The sequence below is a fragment of the Delphinapterus leucas genome, chromosome 5 (genome assembly GCF_059928025.1).
Source record: "Delphinapterus leucas isolate spDelLeu-1000000601 "Yukka" chromosome 5, BTC_Dleu_Yukka2, whole genome shotgun sequence".
Classification (NCBI taxonomy): Eukaryota; Metazoa; Chordata; class Mammalia; order Artiodactyla; family Monodontidae; genus Delphinapterus; species Delphinapterus leucas.
In genome coordinates this window covers 33,780,553-33,800,000 of record NC_143133.1, presented here as the reverse complement: position 1 = coordinate 33,800,000, position 19,448 = coordinate 33,780,553, and the positions used below count along the sequence as shown (strand labels likewise).

Here is a 19,448-nt window from a genome sequence, read left to right as displayed (position 1 = left end):
GCTTAGGATCATTGGCCAACCCTCTACGAATCATCCAATGCCTGTGACAGGTTTGGTCTCGACTACAATTCCTGGTACCTAGAAGGACTTCAGGAATTATTTAGTGAAGATGGGTGAATGAATAAGTTATTATAAACACCAGCTATAAGATCTAGGAATGATTACACTGGTTTTTGAGGGTATGCATCAAGTTATCAAATATGATGTATCTTTTTAATTAGTAGAATACATTTGGTGAAGATTTCCATTCACATTTCTTTCAGAAAAAACAAAGCAGGAAACAACTCAGCAAATCTACTTGTCATCACTTTGAGAACATCTGTGGTTTTAAAACAGCTTTGAAAATAGTCACTCACATAAAGTTCTGACTTCTGCTGTATAAGCAGTAAGGCGTTCTAAATGCATATGCACTAGTACATACCCTCCTAGAGGGCAGTTAATAAAATACCGATTAGGGAGCCCAAATCTTCTTCACACTGTGGTTCTTACAGGAATATGTAGATGTACACTCAACTCATTAAAACTTAGTCAAAATAAAGAAAAAGAGAGAGGTAACAACAGATGCACCACCCAACTTCTTGCATGAAAAACTGCACATTTCCTCTGGAAATCCCAAATAAGAATGTTTACAGAAACGGTTGATGGAAACAGCATGGACTGGCATATAAAACGCTTACGGTTTAGCAGGAGAAAACATCCTAAATACTGTGCATCTCTCTCCATCAGCTGGTACTCAGTGTTTGTGTTTCTTCAGATTGATCAGCTGGGCGTGGATAGCTTGTTTAGCAACATTGAATCGGTGCATCAGATATCAGCCAAGCTGCTGTCATTGTTGGAAGAGGCCACGACAGACGTGGAACCGGCCATGCAAGTAATCGGTATGTTTATTCTCTTCTTGAGTTCTCCAATACGACAGGAAATAATATCTTAATGGCCTCCCGTTGCTTTGGTTTTATGTTTCTGACTCACCAAGCTTCCCAGGAGATATATAAATGCTAAACCCATCTTCAGGCTCATTGTAATTATACAAACTCTGTATTTATTTTCAGATGAGTTTATATCCATTTGCTGAAGTCCCTCAGTAGCACACCATTTGCTTTTTAATTTCCAATCTTTCAACCTCTTGGCCTTCCAGATGCTCTCTCATTTGCTTTTATGGCTAACACTTGATTCTTAAAGAATTAAGCATTTAAATACTTTAATAGCTTTACTGATTTTAGTCACAATGTCTCTTATTCATCTTATGATTAGGAATCCATTGATTTTTGGATTGTAATTTTTTTGCATGGAAAGTTTATACGATCGTTCAAACACTTAACAACTACTTTCCCCATGCTTTTCCTTTTTTCTCTGTATTATTTGCTTTCCAAATATGTTTCTAGACAGTCATAGATTATTTTCTCACTCTGATAAGATTTTGAAAAAAATATAAAGAAATTACTGGAAAAGTGTTGGGTCAAACTTTTGTTCTCTCCATTTTCTCCATTCATTGGCCATTTATTTATTTATTCACCCAGTGAATAGCTGGGTATGAGCGATGATCCTTGGGAGCTTCAAAGGTAATACTGTGTTGTGAACTGCCGCAACCAAGATATCACAGACACAGTGCCATGGAGGCTAAGAATTCTTTAAAATGTGTTGTCATCATTTTTCTATTTCACACATAATACTCAATGTATGCTCATTACAAAGTATTAAAACAGTTCTGGAGTACACAGCATCTAATTCACCCCTCCAATGTGACTAACATCCCCTTAAGTAACCACTGTTATCGGTTTGATGTGGATCCTTTCTTTGAGACGCACAGAGACACAAACACACATTTACACCTTATATCTTTATTCATCCTCATTATGTCTTTGTTTGTTAATGGGAATCAGAGTATAAAAATGGCATGAAATTGATTTTGTTTCATATTTAAGGAAGACCCAAAGTTTAATAAGCAAAGCTGATCTTATACAAAGGTGAAACAACCTGGCTATTTGTAGTATTTTACATGCCCAAAGGCCAGCCCACTCAAAAAGATTCTCCCACTGACAGGTTTAAATTCAGTCATTTCTTGTGATTATGTACTAAATGTTTGTGTTCCCCTCAAATTCATAAGTTAAAGCTCTAACACCTGACATGATGGTATTAGGAGGTGAGGCCTTAGGGAGGTACTTTTTATTTAGATGAAGTCATGAGGGGGTTGATCCATGATGGAATTAGTGTCCTTATAAAGAGAGAAAGAGATACCAGAGTTCCCTCTCCACCATGTATGGACTCAGGAAGGCAGCTGTCTGCAAGCCAGGAAGGAAGTCCTCACCAGGAACTGAATCTGCTGGCACCTTGATCTTGGACTTCGCAGTCTCCAGAACTGTGATAAATAAATGTCTGTTGCTTAAGCCACTCAATCTATGTTATTTTGTTATGATAACCCAAGCTGACTTTTATAGTTTCCAAAAAATTGCAAAAATAATTTCTAAAGGAAGGACTCTTCATTATCACTCTAGTGTGGATTCATTGGCCATTCATTTATTTATTCACTCAGTGAATAGTTATCAGGCAGCAGCATGTGCAATAATTAAGGTGTTGTGTGACATTACTAGGGATTAAAAGATGAAAGAGATCACGTTTCCTCCAAAAGTTTGCAAATAGCCCCTTGAATTGAAGACACTTGTTTAATACATCATCAGAGTATTTTCTACACTACTGCAGAACTTCAGGGGATAAAGAGACTACTTCTCGATGGGGAATCAGAGAATTCTTAAAGATGTTACTTGGGCTTAAAGTAGAGGTCAGATTTCAGCAAGTGAGGTCCAGATTGGGAAGACTAAGTAGAAGTAACAGCATGAACAAAACCATGGACAGGAAGTGCCAGGCGTTTAGGAAATGGTGAGTGACTAAGTCAAGCTGGAGTGAAGGACTCATTTAAGGGAGGAGTGAGAAATGAATCTGTAAGTATAGAATAGAGACAGACCATACCTGGAATCCAAGTTTGGAAATTACTCTGCAGGTAATGAGAAGCCATTAAAAATTTTTTCAGCGAGGATGTAATGAGACACAAAAGTTTTTGGAGAAAGGAAACTATGGTAGGTATGAAGAGAATGGGTGGAAGGAGAAAATGAGTAAATGTGTTATTATAGATAATTTAGCCATGTGGTAACAAGCATCTAGGCTAAGGTGGATAAAATGAGAATAGAAAATGGGGTCAGACTCAAGAGAAACGTGGAAAAAAGCACAAACAAAATGTAGGGGTTGGTTGTATTTGCTGGAGTCAAAAGCAATTCCAGGTTTAAGGAGTCACGTATCCTGATTTGCCTGGAACATTCTGGTTGTAGCCTCTTCAAGCATTCAGTCCAGTTTAGCATTTGTCCTGGATTTTCTCCTTTTTAGAGGAGGATCATTAGTAATAGTTGCATCACAAGAGATTTGGTAAGACCTCTATATCGTACTTCAATTTCTGACATGGCCTCTCTTAGCAGAGAGTAAGAGGCAGGTTCATTTGCCAGAGTTCTCACATGGTAACCTCTGAAAGAGAGCCCATCTCTCCTTTCCCAACCTTTCTAGTCTCAAAAGCACTTACATCTTCCTTAGAAGTACGGCATACAGGGTACTGGCTGATAAAATGATGACTTTGGGCTTGAGCAGGTAGCAACAGCTAGCTGCTTCCTGTTTTGATGGTGGTGGGAGATGTATTTGATGCTACAAATCCTGCTGTCCACAGTACAGCAGCTAATTATGTTATGACCCATGCTGGGTGGCCCATGCCGTGACCAGTGGGAGGCAGGAAGCCACAAGGGTGACAGTCAATGGGTTTAGTGGGACATGTAGGGAATTAAAGATTAAGTGCAAGTGAAATACATGTGGGAAGTGGAGGCTGAACTGTCCTGCTACAGAGTATGTGGATGCTGTTGCTACAGCAGTTTGGTTATTTATTGTATGATATAACTCTATCACCTTTTTATTGTCTGGTTATGCTTATCTTATTTTGCAATAAACCCTTTCAAAAGTAAGGGTTTAATGTATGCACATTTAATAAAATTTAAGTATTGATTTTTTATTTCTCAAGAAAGTTGGTCAACATATAACACACAAAATACCATTCACAAGGGGGTCATTAATGCTGTCATTGACCCATAAGACAATCAGAAGACAGAAATCTGCGGAAGAAGTAGCAACATCTACATCAAAAGTTAGTCATTACTCTTAAAAAACCATGCTCATTATTTTAAAACATACAGTAGTCCCTCTGTATCCACAGGGATTGGTTCTAGGACCTTCTTGGGTACCAAAATCCTCGGATACTCAAGTCCCTTATATAAAATGGTGAGGTATTTGCATATAATCTATGCAAACCTCCCGTATACTTTAAATCATCTATAGATTACTTATAATACCTAACACAATGTAAACGCTATATAAATAGTTGCTGGTGCCTGAAAATTCAAGTTTTGCCTTTTGGAACTTTCTGGATTTTTTTTTTCTGAATATTTTCTATCTGAGGTTGGTTGAATCCATGGATTGGAAACCTGTGGATATGGAGGACCGATTGTACTTGGCGTTTGGCATTTGCTGTCTATGCTTTTGTTCATGCTGCTACTTCCACTTGGAACCTTCTTCCCAACCTGAACCTACTTGTTGAAATCTGACCTATATCTTTAAGCCCAAGTACATATCACTCCATGCAGCATGGCTTCATTTGTGTCAAATGACAGTTATCCTAAGTTAGTTTCTCTCGTTTTTAATTCCAAGTTTCCTCGGGCCTGTGAGCAATGGCTATTAATGGGTTGACACCATTAGCAGAAGATTTTGCAAACAGTTAAATTATGACAGTTTTATAATAGTGTGAGCAGATGAATTAAACAGAAAATCAATTAATTCCAATTCTGAGTCAAAATGTTTAATCCAATTCACAGAATCAAAGAAAAGCTTTTGGAAGTTTATTGTGTCAAAGGTGAATTTTCTGACTGTATTGTAAATGCTACTATAACTTTAAAAATTAAATTTATGAATGCAAATTATAATATGAATACATATTTTCGTGGAGCATCACAGTAAAAGAATGCTTTTACTAAAGTGATAAATCTATGGAGCAGAAATGTGCTTGGGATTGACTGTGGTACATATGTAATAACACCGTGATATTCTATTAATTCAAATGTAGTCAAAATCCACACATAGTTTTACATATACAAAACTTAGAGTGAACTGTATATCATATTTAGAGGATATGCACACTTTTTTTGGTGTTGGTCACTAATCAGCTTTTAGAAATTGCATTTTGCTCAAAATCAGCTAGAAGTCTTTAGTTAAGATATTCAACAAACAGACAGAAAAGTAACTTCAGCTTTTTAGTCTTTATAATTGCAATTATTGAAAACAAAACTGCAGATGGGAAGACACTGAAATTTATCCCTATGAAAACAAGGAATTCGCTAAAAAATAATTAAACAATGAGAGTTCATATTGTGTAAAAGATTTAATTTTGAAATTTTTAAATTGTATTTTGGAAGACTTGACTTATGTAAGGACGTTTTAGACAGTGCTCCTGTTTAATAGGATAAAGTTATATCCTGTACCAGATTTTACAATATTTGGAAAAATATTCAAAAATCATAAATAGAAACAACTTATTTGATGAGCTTTATTTTGTAAAAAGAAAAAGGAAAAATCAAAATGGAGGCAAGAAGACGATAGCTTTGAAAATATTTAAGCTCAAATTTTGATACATTTTAATATAGAGAGATATATAACCAGAATTTTAATATCTTCCATTTAGTAGAATTTTCTCTGAGCTTATTAGGTGTCTCTGTCCTAGCAGGAGAGTATTTTCACAATTAAAAGTATTATGGTTTATATATTTGAGCAGCCAAATAAATAATGCTAGTATTGGATTTTAGCCCATAGAATAAGATAGAGTCCATACAGATATAAATAAATGAGGAGAAAGGAAAGCTCTTCCTTACAGTAAATTTCAATGAATAAATATAGAAGAAAATAGAAAATTACCATTAGGTAAACAATATAGTCATAATTGTTACAGAAAAATCCACTGATCGATGCTAGATTTAGTGGATGAAAGTTTGATGAGAAATTTATTTTCATAGTTTCAAAGTGTCTCCTAAATAAGTTTTAACCTCAAAGGGAAAGATGGTAACTTTTCAGTGAGAAACCAGGCAAAGACTACCTTAACCAAGTGAGTGATGAAGATCAGTAGTATCAGGAAATAACACACATTAACATCATGAACCTTGTGATACAATGCACTGAGGGGGACACATCATACCTGTGGTACTTTTGTCCAAAATATGTGCTCTTGTGTCCAGTCATGAGAAAACCTTAGACAGCAGCAAACTCAAGTGAGGGACACTCAACAAAATAACTGACCAACACTGTTGTAAAATGCCAAGGTCATTAAAGACAGAGCAAGACTGAGGAACTCTTAACGACTGCAGAAGACTAAGGAGGAGTAACAAATAAATGCAAGTGGGAGCCTGAGTAGATTCTAGAACAGTAAAAGAACATTAGTGTCAAAATGCAAGCAAGGTGTTCAGTTTAGTTAATAGTATTACAGCAAGTTCATTTCCTTTTGCTGACAATTGTCCTATGGTGATGTAAGATGTTAACACTGGGGAAGACGAGTGAAGGATATTTGGAAACTATTGGTGCTATTTTTGCAACTTTCTTATAAGCAAAAATTAATCTAAAACATTTAAATTATTATGGCTTGCAGAGAAAACGCAATTGAAGGTGCTCACAATTTCAAATTTCTAATTATAAATTGCAATATTGAGGAAGACTGTAGAAAATTTATGGAAAAAATTAAGCCAGTTAAGGCCATATTTGAAAAAGTTGGAGGCATATTTTAATTTCCCTACCCTTTATATCTGGCCTAGCCTCATGACTTGCTTTGACCAATAAAATGTGGCAAAATGTTGTTCTACAACAGCCTTGTGACAGCCACTCTCTGCTCAGGGAGAGAGAAAGCTCAAACTACCCAGTCATCCCAAACAACACAGTCAAGGCCTTGGACACGTGAGTAAGGCCCTCCTCAGCCAGCTGGCCTCATGCTACAGACTACAAATGTATCAATAAAACCCCTTTAACACCACATGGAGACAAGCCATCCCAGCTGTGCTCTACTCAAATTATCAACCTGGAGAATCGTGAGCAAATAAACAGTGTTGTTTTAAGCCTTTAAGGTTTTTTTGGAGGGGGGATGGGTTTTTTTTTTTTCTGTAGCAATAGCTAACTAATACGGATTCACAGAGAAGAGATTAATTACTTCAACTCAGATGATGAAGAAAAACTTGATTTGGAAGGTGACTTTTGAACTTGGACTTGAAAGATTTTAAAAGGTGGAGATTTGAGCAAAAGACTTCCCAAATGACAAATGGCACAGAGGCCTCAAGACAGGAGAGTGTGGGAAGCTCTTATAAAGGAAAGCAATTCAATGTGGCTGGAGCATAGTGACAAGGAGGTATATCCATGACCCATACAGGGTAGCTGTATCAATGGAGTTCACTGGCAATTTTCCATCACTAAATCGTTCATCTTACATTTCATAAGGTAAACTGATTTGGGGTAAGATTGCCAAAATCATGTTGCCACAAAATGAAAAGCACAGGTGTTGCATTTTTTTGTCCTTAGATGGCAAGGATGAGTTTGTGATTCACAGTTCTAGTGCCAATGGGGAAACTTTCCTGATACCTAGATCAGCCAAGAGGAGAATTTTACTCAATAAAAACTTTGGGGTTTGGTCGAGGCTCAAGTTTAAGCACAGAGGCATATGTCTGAGATCTCTGGGGAATTGTCTAGACTATCATGCCAAGATAGAAACTGGATTTTAAAATCTTGATTTAGGCAGCCTGCCTAGATAGGAAATGGGTTTTAAGTCTTTAGGGATGGGAGTGTGAGAAGTGGCTCTTGTTTCCACTTAAACTGAAGATCATTTTGTAACGATAGAATAGTGAGAAAGTACAAAACAAGTAAGATGACAGTGTAGAGTTTAAGAGCACACAGGCTTCAGTCTCAGGTTGATTTAGTGTACATCCTGGCTCACTGGTTGTTAAATGTATGATCTTAGGCAAGTTACAAAGCCTCACTGAACTTCAGTTCCTCATCTTGAAATCTGAGGCAATAATACGTACCCCACAGAGCGTTTATGAAGATTAAATAAAATCATGTATAAATAATGATAGCCAGTGCCCACCCTTAGTATCCAACACATGGTATTACTAACTTATTATCCTGATAATATTAAATGTACCCATCCGTTATCAAACTTTGATTTCTTATGTATGTAATAATTGAATAACTTGTGAATTTTTTTAGAGGTCCTGATCATGTTTTTCAAACAAATCAGGTTCACGGACATGTGTGGTTTCTAGGTGTTCCTAGAAGCATCTTGATGATTCATCTATCTAATATGGTGACATGTTTTCTCTTATGGAGGGTGATTTGAGATATCAAGTATCATCTCCACATTTGACAAAGTGAACAGCAATTGCAGTAGATGGCCCTCAATGGACCCTGCCTCCTGGCATTCATGCTGCCACGTAGTCTAGTCCCATAATGACTCTGGACTGGCCCTGACACTCACCAAATAATACAATGTAGTGGAAGAAACACTGTGCCAGTGACTGGGCCTAAGCCTTAAGAAAGCCGGACATTTTTACTTTTTTTGATTTGGGGAGCCTGCCATTTAAGAAATCCAGCTACTCTGCTGGAATATCACATGGAAAGAGTTTAGACCTGAGACCACCTAGTGAGAAAGTGTTCCCTCTGTCCCAGCCTACGAGCTGAGCCAGGCTTCTAGCTGTCCCTTCCAAGGTAACAGACTAGGGAATGAGCCATCTCAGACTGTTCAGCCAGTTAAGCCCTGAATGACTGCAGCCCCAGCAAACACCAAGCACAGCAGAACCACTGAGGTGATACCAGCCAACCCACCGAATCATGAGAGAAAATCAAAATGGTTGTTGTTATAAGGCACTAAATTTTAGGGTGGTTTGTTATATAGTGATAGAGAACTAAAATGGGGCTTGTGTCCTCCTCTATGCATTTGCAACAATGTTACAATGTTTCAAAGTATTTTAAAAAGACTGAGTTATGAATATGTTTAAGTCTACTGTACCTGCTTACCTCACACACTCCGTGAAGAGAACCAGACCAGGAAGAAGCTTAAGGTACAGAAATTCGTTTCTCACATGCTTTTTCCTCAGGGTGAGTTTATCCTTGGAGACAAAGACAATTTAGAGCTTTCTGTTCCTTGAAGGTGGAGTGGGTGATGCACTGTTGTTCTGTGGCAGCCCTTTGTTCTCCTAAAGCAGTGTCTCTTGTATGTCCCTGAAGCAGGAATCTGTGCCTTTAGCAGTGATTTTGTGAAAAGAGATTGTGAAGAGATTAGTCACTGACAATTATGCCATGTGGGAGATGCCACAAAGTAGCTCACCTGAATCACTGTTCTAGTATTGTCATATTGTACACACGTGTGTGTGTGTTTTACACAGGACACAGATTGGCTTGGCCTCCTTCATGCTGACCAGCGAGGGCAGGGTGGAAGCTTCACACCTGCTCACTGGAATGTGTGAGGCCAGCAGCGGGGAGACCCAGACACAGCAGTGAAAAGTCAGGGCATTTTATTCCAAATATTGGCAGTAACAGGAAAGCTGTCAGCTTTAGAAAACATGATAGAAAAAAAGGTGAGGGGTTCAAGGTCAAGTATACACAAATCCACACAGGAAAGGAAAAATCAGCAGAAGGAAGTCACCAGGATACAATCTGAAGGTTGGACCTCCAGTCTCCTGAGAGAGATCAAGTTGGGTCCCAGCACTCCTAGGACTGATTTCTTGTGATAAAAAGAAAACCAGGGTGGCTTGGTAACAAGTTCTATAGTGCTGTTCTCTGAGGAGAAAGTGAAGTTCTAGGATGTGGAGCTGGCTCCTCAGGGTCAGTGGCTGAGCTGTGCAGTCAGATTTGAATGGAGCTGGGAAAAGTCAGACACTGCACAGAATACACGTAAAGACCAGAAATAAAAAGAAATAAAGAAATCTTGTGAGTGTAAGAGTCCTGCGACTCCCTGAACATTTTTCCCAATTGCTAGGAAGCCAGAAGGAGAAGTCGTTAGCAGGAATGCAGAACTTCAGGGTGCACAAGAGCCCAGCAAGAGCTCGGCCTTTGGAGGGAGACCGATCTGCGCCCTAACGCTGGCTCTGCCACCGCTACCTCCGTGGCCGGGGCAGGTCACTTGGATCCGTGAGGATTGCCCTTGCCTGCCTGGAATAGGGACTTCACCAAAAGGACTTAACCAAAAGAGGACTTTTTCTCTCACATAACGACAAATCCATCACTCAACAGTCCAGGACTGAGACAGCTGCTTACCGGTTCCTTCCAGCTTCTTCCGTCCTAGTACTTAACTTGTGGCGTTTGGCTTCATGGCCTTAAGACGGTTAGTCCACTGCCAAGCGTGCTTCCTGCTGGTAGTGAGAGAGAAACCACCTCCTCCTGAGGCTTTTTTCATTTTGGGGGAATAGAAATCTTTCCCAGTGACTTCTACCTATATCTCATGATTTCATTTTACACACACATTATTCCATTTCTCGCTCTTGCGCTCTCTCTCTCTCTCTCTCTCTCACACACACACACACACACACACACACACACACACATTCGACCACCTCTAACTGCCAGAGACTGGGGGAAAGGTCAGTAGTTTTAACTGGGTGCATTGCTGGTCCAAATTGTATTAGTTTGGAAGATGGAAGAATGGATAAGCAACTGGCAACAGAAGGCAGATTCATTTGTTCATTTTTCCAGTGGGGATGGTCAGCCCTCCATGGCAGAAGGGTGAGGCAGAGGGTATACACCTCTAAGACACAAGCTCCAATGGCAGGGGGGTATTCTTGTCTGTTTTGTTACTGTTGTATCACCAGCATCTAGAATAGTGTCCTCAATAATTACTTCCTGAATGAATGAAATGAATGACAGAGACCGTGATATGTATCCAGAACACTGGCTAGCATGCCGAGGGATCGTAGAAATTGTCGTTGTTCTTGTTGTTACCGGGTGTGCCTGTGGTTTTTCCCGTGCCATTTCCAGAGGCTGGTAGGTAGTGTAGAGCAACTGGTAGAGGCAAGCATTCTTAAGAGATGTACTTACTAAGGTGGATAAATGGGGTGTCATGAGTTGGTCTAAGAACGGGGTCCTCGGCGTTGTAAATCTTGAGGAGTGAAAAGTTATTGTACCTTTTTCCAATCTAGCCAGTGGAAACCTTTTAACTTTCAACTCTCAGAGAACCAATGCTTTCTTTTTTTTTTAATTATTAATTTATTATTTATTTTTGGTTGCATTGGGTCGGTTGCTGTGCGCGGGCTTTCTCTAGTTGCGGCGAGCAGGGGCCACTCTTCTTTGTGGTGAGCGGGCTTCTCATTGTGGTGGCTTCTCTTGTTACGGAGCGCGGGCTTCAGTAGTTGCGCCTCGCGGGCTCCAGAGCGCAGGCTCAGTAGTTGTGGCTCACGGACCTAGCCGCTCCATGGCATGTGGGATCTTCCCAGACCAGGGCTCGAACCCGTGTCTCCTGCATTGGCAGGTGGGTTCCCAACCACTGCGCCACCAGGGAAGCCCCAAATGCTTTCTTAATGTGCTGGTTGTTATAAAGATTCCCACCTGAAGTTAAAGTATCCAGGAACTCAAAAACGTTCCTGAAGAGACCACGAGTTACCATCAAGATAAACAGCTTTACTCTTGAATGTTAGCACCGGACTAGTATTTAAAGAGCAACCAATCCAACCACCTCATTGTTCAGATGAAAAAAGCCTGATTTTCTCCAAATAGCATCACTAATTCTGGACACAGAAGGGGACCCCAGCTCTTCCTAATACAGGTCTTATTACGTATTATACACTGTCCATCTCTACCACCCACTAATGCTCCCCAGTTTGTCCTGCCCAGCTGCCAGGCCACCCGCTACTCCCAATGTGCTGGGTGGGTAGTGCCTCAGTGATGGAATGGCCTCTCCTTTGAGAGACCCCACCACAATTATGACGTTTTCCTCCCTGGCACTAGACACAGCAGTGGTCATGGGACAGGACCCCACAGTTCACTTTGGCTCCCTTCCTTTCTCTCTCTCTCTTTTTTTTTTTTATGGTCGAGCTACCCTTATTGGTCTCATACCATTCCCTCCTAAAACCACTTCTCTGAAATTGCTGTTAGCATGTCATCAGAGACCTCAGAAATGTCAAATCCAATGAACATATTTTTCTGAATTTATCTTACTGCAGTACGTCTGAAAATTTTTTACCGAAAGATTCCTGAAGCCAAAGGAGAAATATCATGAGCCTCAGGGAACGTGGAGTTGTGACCCAAAGCCCCAGCCACAGGCATGAAATAATTTGGAGTCTTGTTTTGTCTTAAGAATTCACGTAAATTTTCCATTCTATTTTTTCACATGAAAATAAGTTTTCTTCAAATATCTTCATAAAATTGATACTCAAGGGACATGCTTGTTTTAATCCCATGGCAGCATGTTCCACTTGGCTCCTGGGTTTGGTTTGAATTTCATAACCCTAACCAGGGTCCCTTGAGCACCCCTTAGTAGCCAGTGTTATCCCCAAGTGAGGCAGGAACTAAATGAGACTAAAGGCAAAGGATAGTGGCTTCTGTAAGCAGCATTTACTCTTCCAACCTCTTTCTTCTCACACCCCTCCTCATTTTGCCCTCTCCTGGAGAACAGAAGGAGGCTAAGAATGAAAGGAAGAAAACATGTACATGATCTGGCACTTTGGCTGGCTGAGCTGCTGCCTTGTTTAGTCCCATCCAAGAAGGCTGGGCTCCCATCCAAGGAGGAGAGGCAGACCATGGGGAGCTCTCCTAGTCAGTCTGGGTGAAAGCTGCCAGGAAAGCTCTTTCACTTGGGGATGGCATATTCCCTCACTCAGGGAAGTGACAGCCAGAGGCTCACTGCCCAGATCTCAGACCCTCTTTCCCGGGAGTGGGTCATACCTATCCTCTGTCCTCAGAGTCATCCCACCCCCTTCTCTGTGTTCTGAATGCTCTGTCTTGACAATCAAGTTTTACTTAGAACTACAGAAGTTTCTTTGGGATAGATCTTAGATCATAATTGATGCTTGAGAATATTTTCTTCCAGTTTTATTGAGACATAATTGGCATATAGCACTGTATAAGTTTAAGGTGTACTGCATACTGATTTGATTTACATACATCGTGAAGTATCACAATAGGTTTAGAGAACATCCATCATCTTATATAAATATAAAATTAAAGAAATAGAAAAAAATTTTTCCTTGTGATGAGAACTCAGGACTTTTTTTTTTAACATCTTTATTGGCGTATAATTACTTTACAATGGTGTGTTAGTTTCTGCTGTATAACAAAGTGAATCAGCTATATGTATACATATATCCCCATATCCCCTCCCTCTTGTGTCTCCCTCCCACCCTCCCTATCCAACCCCTCTAGGTGGTCACAAAGCACCGAGCTGATCTCCCTGGGCTATGTGGCTGCTTCCCACTAGCTGTCTGTTTTACATTTGGTAGTGTATATATGTCCATGCCACTCTCTCACTTCATCCCAGCTTACCCTTCCCCCTTCCTCATGTCCTCAAGTCCGTTCTCTATGTCTGCGTCTTTATTCCTGACAGGACTTTCTTAACAACTTTTATATATAACATACAACAGTGTTAATCATATTTATCATGTTGTACATTACATCCCTAGTGCTTATTTATAACTGGAAGTTTGTACCTTTTGACTGCTTAAGATTTTAACTAAAATTCTCTTTTACCATCATTGTAGTTGGTTTTTAGAGTTGAATTTATTACATATTTTTTCTTGCTAAAACAAGTAACTTCTTACTTTAAACCCTTTGTCTTAGTCAGTTTGGACTGCCATTAAAAATTACCAAAGACTGAGTAGCTTATAGACAACAGACATTTATTTCTTACAGTTCTGGAGTCTGGAAGTCCAAGATCAAGATGGCAGCAGATGTGTTTCCTGATGAGAGCTCTCTTGCTAGTTGCCTTCTCACTGTATCCTCATATGGCAGATACAGAAAGCTCCCTCTTCTTAAAACGGCACTAATCCCATCATAGGGTCCCCCTCCCATGACCCCATATATACCTAATGACCTCCCAAAGTCTCCACCTCCAAATACCATCACATTTGGGGTTAAAACTTCAACATATGAATTTTATGGGGGAAACAAACATTCAGTTCGTAATACTCTTCATATGCAACAGCTCATTTAATATTTTCATAGAATTTTTGAATAAAATTTTATGGTAAAGAGGAGGGCCTTCAACTGGTATCTCTCAAAAAAATATATATATATATATATATTTTTTTTTTTTTTTTACAGGAGAAGAGAAAAACTATTGATTAGAATAAAGTTCAGCTGGGATAAACAGGAAACAAAACAAAACTTTACTACCTTAAATAATATAGATATTTATTTCTCTATTATGTAAAAGTCTAAAGGCTTTGGGATTAGCAAATGCAAACTATTATATACAGGATGGGTAAAAAACAAGGTCCTACTGTAGAGCACAGGGAACTATATTCAATATCCTGTGATAAACCATAATGAAAAAAATATGAAAAAGAATATATATGTATAACTGAGTCACTTTGCTGTACAACAGAAATTAAACAAAATTGTAAATCAACTATACTTCAATAAAATTTTTAAAAAACAAGCAAACCAACATAAATAACTCATGAAGATAAGATTTAATACTTAAGAACAGGCATCTTTGCTTTTTTCCCTTTCCTTTAGCTAGAAATTATTCTGTTCTATTGTTGTGGTTTTCAATAAATAGATTTGGCATTTAAAAAATAAATAAGTAAATAAAGGCATGTATTTTAGGCCTGAATGGCAACTCTGCTCCACAAAGTCCTCTGGGATATAAGCTTCTTCTGGCTCACAGCTCCACTCAGCCTTACCTTCATGGACAAGGTAGTATTCAAGTTCCACATAGCAGAACAAAGGAAAGTATGGAGAAGAAGGGGTAAAGGATGAGCTAGCTACGTCATAAAGAAATTTCCTGGATATCGTCATAGGACACTTCTCCATATATCCCATTGGTGGACTTTAATTGCATGGCCACTACTATTACAAGGGAGGCTGGGAAATGTAGTTTTTATTTGGGGCAGCCCAAAATTCATCGTTATAGCAAAGGGGGAGTACTGATACTGGGGGACAATAACAGGCTCTGTCACTCACAAACTTGTTCACTCTCTCTGCAGTATTTCTCACTATTTTATCCTTGGCTTTGCTGACGCCCACCCTAGTTTTTTCTCCTTTCTCTCTGGCTGTAACTTCTCAAACTTTTCTGCAGACTCTTTTTCTGCTAGGCTCCCCTGAGTGTTAGTATCCCCAGCGTTTGGTCCTCATGCCCTCTTCTCTTCTCACTCCATGGACTTTCTTGCATGACCATATCAAATTCATGGTTTCTACTACTCAGGTTTTACATACCTACATCTCTCTTCCAGATCTTTTTTTTTCCTGAATCCCAGACTCATATATCGAATTTCATGAAGGGCCCTCCACTCGAATATACTATGGGTGACAAACTCAGTACATCTAAAATTAAACTCTTTGTCTTCCCACTAAAACACTCTATTTTGTCCTCATTGGCTATCCACATGTTTACTGAAACTGAATTCCTGAGATACACCTGGAGTTATCCTCTTCATCTTTCACATGTTCAATGTCCTTATTTTTTTTTTTCTCTCTTCTCCATCCTCCCTGCTTTTGCTTTAGTGGTTAAAACTAACATCTAATGAGAATTTGCACATGCCACCTTCTGATATAACTACATTACATATTTTAACTCGTTTAATCTGCAAACAACCCTACCATTATGATTATTCCATCTTTTGGATGAAGAAATTAAGGAAAAGAGAAATCAGGTAATTTTCCCAAATGTCACAACGGCAAACGGTAAAACCAGAATCTGAAACCAGGCAGTTGATTTTAGAGTACTCTCTCTTGACTGCCGTAACTTTCTGTTTTAGCCCTCATTATTTATTTCTTACATTACTATAGAAGCCTTTCAACTGGTTTCTCTTTTCCAGTCTCCCTAACTCCTCCCCCAAATTCCATCGTTCATATGATTAACCGCAGAGTAAACTTTCTAAAATACTATCTAATCATATTAATCTGCTGCCTAAATTCCATCAGCGCTTCTCCATCACCTTCAGGCTAAAGTTCCAGCTGCTTAATTATACACAAGGTCTTTCATGATCTGGCCCCTACTCACCTATATAGCCTCCTCTGAAACCTCCCCCCAGGTGTGGCACCAGCCAGCCATCGGAGACCACTTGCAGTGTTTGAGCAGAACCTGCTCCCTCCATGCATCTCTGTACTTTTGTACTCACTCATAACTCCTGTTTCAAGGGCAGACTGTTATGGAAAGAGCTCAAAGTTTCTCAAGAGCAGAATGGATCACCCTCTGTGTTTTATAGCTACTGTCATACTTTTCACATAGCACGGAAAATGAGAATTTACTCTTCTCTCTCCCTTACTGGCCTCCATAAGTCACCTGAGGGAAGTGTTGGTTCTTTGTGTCTGCAGTACTTACCAAAGTACTCAGTGCACAATAGTCACTCATTAAATGGTTATCAAATAAGGCTGAACTAAATAAAGACTATAATTACTTCACTCCCTTTTATGCCATTTTCCTAAACAAGGCCTACTGCAGGGAGATCTCTTGGATATTGTTGGTTTCACTCCGGCTTACTTACCTGTAGGGAAAGTTCATCTTGTAGTTGGGTCAGAATAATATAGAAGCCTATCACTTGGTATGGTACACCTTGGGGATGGACATGAGGGTCTGCAAGTAAATTAGAGGTGGGCCAAGAAGAGGAACACATATATGTTTATATTAGTGACAGTTTACATTAGATGCCAGGACATAAAATGTGTTCAATATCCCTGGAAGCTGTTTTTAAAGGAGGTAACTGAGGGCATTTGAAAAGGTGCACTTTTTTTCCCCTCCTTTTGTATGGCAGTTATTCTGGGGGGAAGCCAATGCAGAAAGTTCTGGGTTGTAGAATTTTGAAAAAGAAGCACACGATAGTTAGATTTATTTCAGAGGATTCTGGTGATTTTGTGACAGGCAGCCAGAAGGGAAATGACCTTAGCTGGTCTTGGCTCAGTCCCTTCTCCAATCCTAATCATTCTTTCAAACCCACATACAGTAGAGACAGAACAGTTGTCCTTCACCACTGAAGAAATGCAGCCGAGAGTTACGTTACCGTGGAAACAGAATGATTTTTTTTTTTTTTTGCTGCAAGACATATCGCTTCATCTGCACTATTATGAGGCAGCATACATTGGTAGGGCTGGGAGGGGAATCAAATATTCTGCCCCCCAGTATTATACTTGGCCTCTGGGTGAATAAATGACTTTCAATTAGAGTGCTTAAATATCTTTTAACTTGAATCATTGTTATTAGAGGCCCAACAGAATTTTACTTGGAAAAGAGTAAAAAATTCAACTCTGCGGTTCAGGAGAGAGCTATAAATTCTTTCAAACTAGACCACTTCCGTTAAAGAAAATATAAGGGAATTTACAATTAATGTTTTCATTGCATGCAAAATAAATGCCTTTGTCCTTTGTGTTTTGACTATCTGACTTGATCCTACTGTGGATTTATGAGGTTGTCCAGACCTCTTTCATCCTTTGTCTCTACTCTGAGCTGCTTTGTAGTGAACACACATATTTACAATTTCATCTCGTGTTGGGCTGCGGGTATTCAGATCCTCTCTTCCTGACTTGCTGCTGAGCTCATCTGAGCCTTGACTCCCTTGCCCAGCCAAAGCCCTCACTCCTGTTTGCTACCTGCCTCTGTGACTGGGAGGCTCACCTCCTCTTACGCCCAGCCCTAAATTTAGCCACTGTCCTATTTTATTTTCTCCTCTTGTAACTACTCTCTTTCTTACTATTTGTGTTGCTAACTGTCGTGAAGAGTGAATCTGTAAGACCTCCACTGGCAGAAGGATCAATTCAGTAAAATCCCAGGAACCTAAGAAGAATCCCTTATCCCTTCAGTTCCAAAAATTTTCACAGTCACTGCGTTTCCTTACAAGTCCATAAAAGCACTAAAACAAAAACCAACCAAGCAAAACACACACACACACACACACACACACACAGAGAGTCTAACTTTAATCACAGAGAAATCCCATAAATGAAAGGAAAGAAACATCTTTTATTGGCTGGATGGAAATTAGAAAATAATGTAATACTTTAAAAATACTAGTGTTTTTTTTTTTTGTTTTGCGGTACGTGGGCCTCTCACTGCCATGGCCTCTCCCGTTGTGGAGCACAGGCTCCGGACACGCAGGCCCAGCGGCCATGGCTCACGGGCCCAGCCGCTCCGCGGCACGTGGGATCCTCCCGGATCGGGGCACGAACCCACGTCCCCTGCATTGGCAGGAGGACTCTCAACCACTGTGCCACCAGGGAAGCCCAATACTAGTGTTTTAATGAAAATAAAAACAAAAATAAACAAATGGAACCTAATTTAACTGAAAAGATTTTGCACAGCAAAGGAAACCATAAACAAAACAAAAAGACAACCCACAGAATGGGAGAAAATATTTGCAAATGAAGCAACTGACAAGGGATTAATCTCCAAAATATACAAACAGCTCAGGCAGTTCAATATCATAAAAACAAACAACCCAATCAAAAAATGGGCAGAAGATGTAAGTAGACATTTTTCCGAAGAAGACAGATGGCCACAAAGCACATGAAAGATGCTCAACTTCACTAGTTATTAGAGAAATGCAAATCAAAACTACAATGAGGCATCACCTCACACTGGTCAGAATGGCCATCATCAAAAAATCTACGAACAGTAAATGCTGGAGAGGGTGTGGAGAAAAGGGGACTCTCGTACACTACTGGTGGAAATGTAAATGGTGCAGCCACTATGGAGAACAGTATGACGATTTCTTAAAAAACTAAATATAGAACTACCATATGCTCTAGCAATCCCACTCCTGGGGATATATCCAGAGAAAACTATAATTAGAAAAGATACATGCACCCCAATGTTCACTGTGGCGCTACTTACAATAGCCAAGACATGGAAACAACCCAAATGTCCATCAATGTATGAATGGATAAAGAAGATGTGGTATATATATACAAAGGAATATTATTCAGCCTTAAAAAAGAATGAAATAATGCCATTTGCAGCAACATGGATAGACCTAGAGATTATCATACTAAATGAAGTAAGTGAGACAGAGAAAGACAAATATCATATGATATCACTTATATGTGGAATCTAATAAAAAATGATACTAATGAACTTACTTACAAAACAGAAACAGACTCACAGATGGCAAAATGAAATTTATGGTTACCAAAGGGAAATGTGGGGGGAAGAGATAAATTAGGAGATTGGGATTAACACATACACACTACTATATATAAAA

The 19,448-nt window shown here is 39.5% G+C and overlaps 1 protein-coding gene across 1 annotated transcript in view; it reads left to right on the top strand.

The window, feature by feature from the left end:
- Positions 1-19,448, top strand: part of ARHGEF38 (Rho guanine nucleotide exchange factor 38) — a 154,922-nt gene that overhangs the window by 77,082 nt on the left and 58,392 nt on the right. The window contains exon 3 of the mRNA XM_022567071.3: positions 755-878. Coding sequence (XP_022422779.2) covers positions 755-878 — 124 coding nt within the window. The remainder of the gene's footprint in view (positions 1-754; positions 879-19,448) is intronic.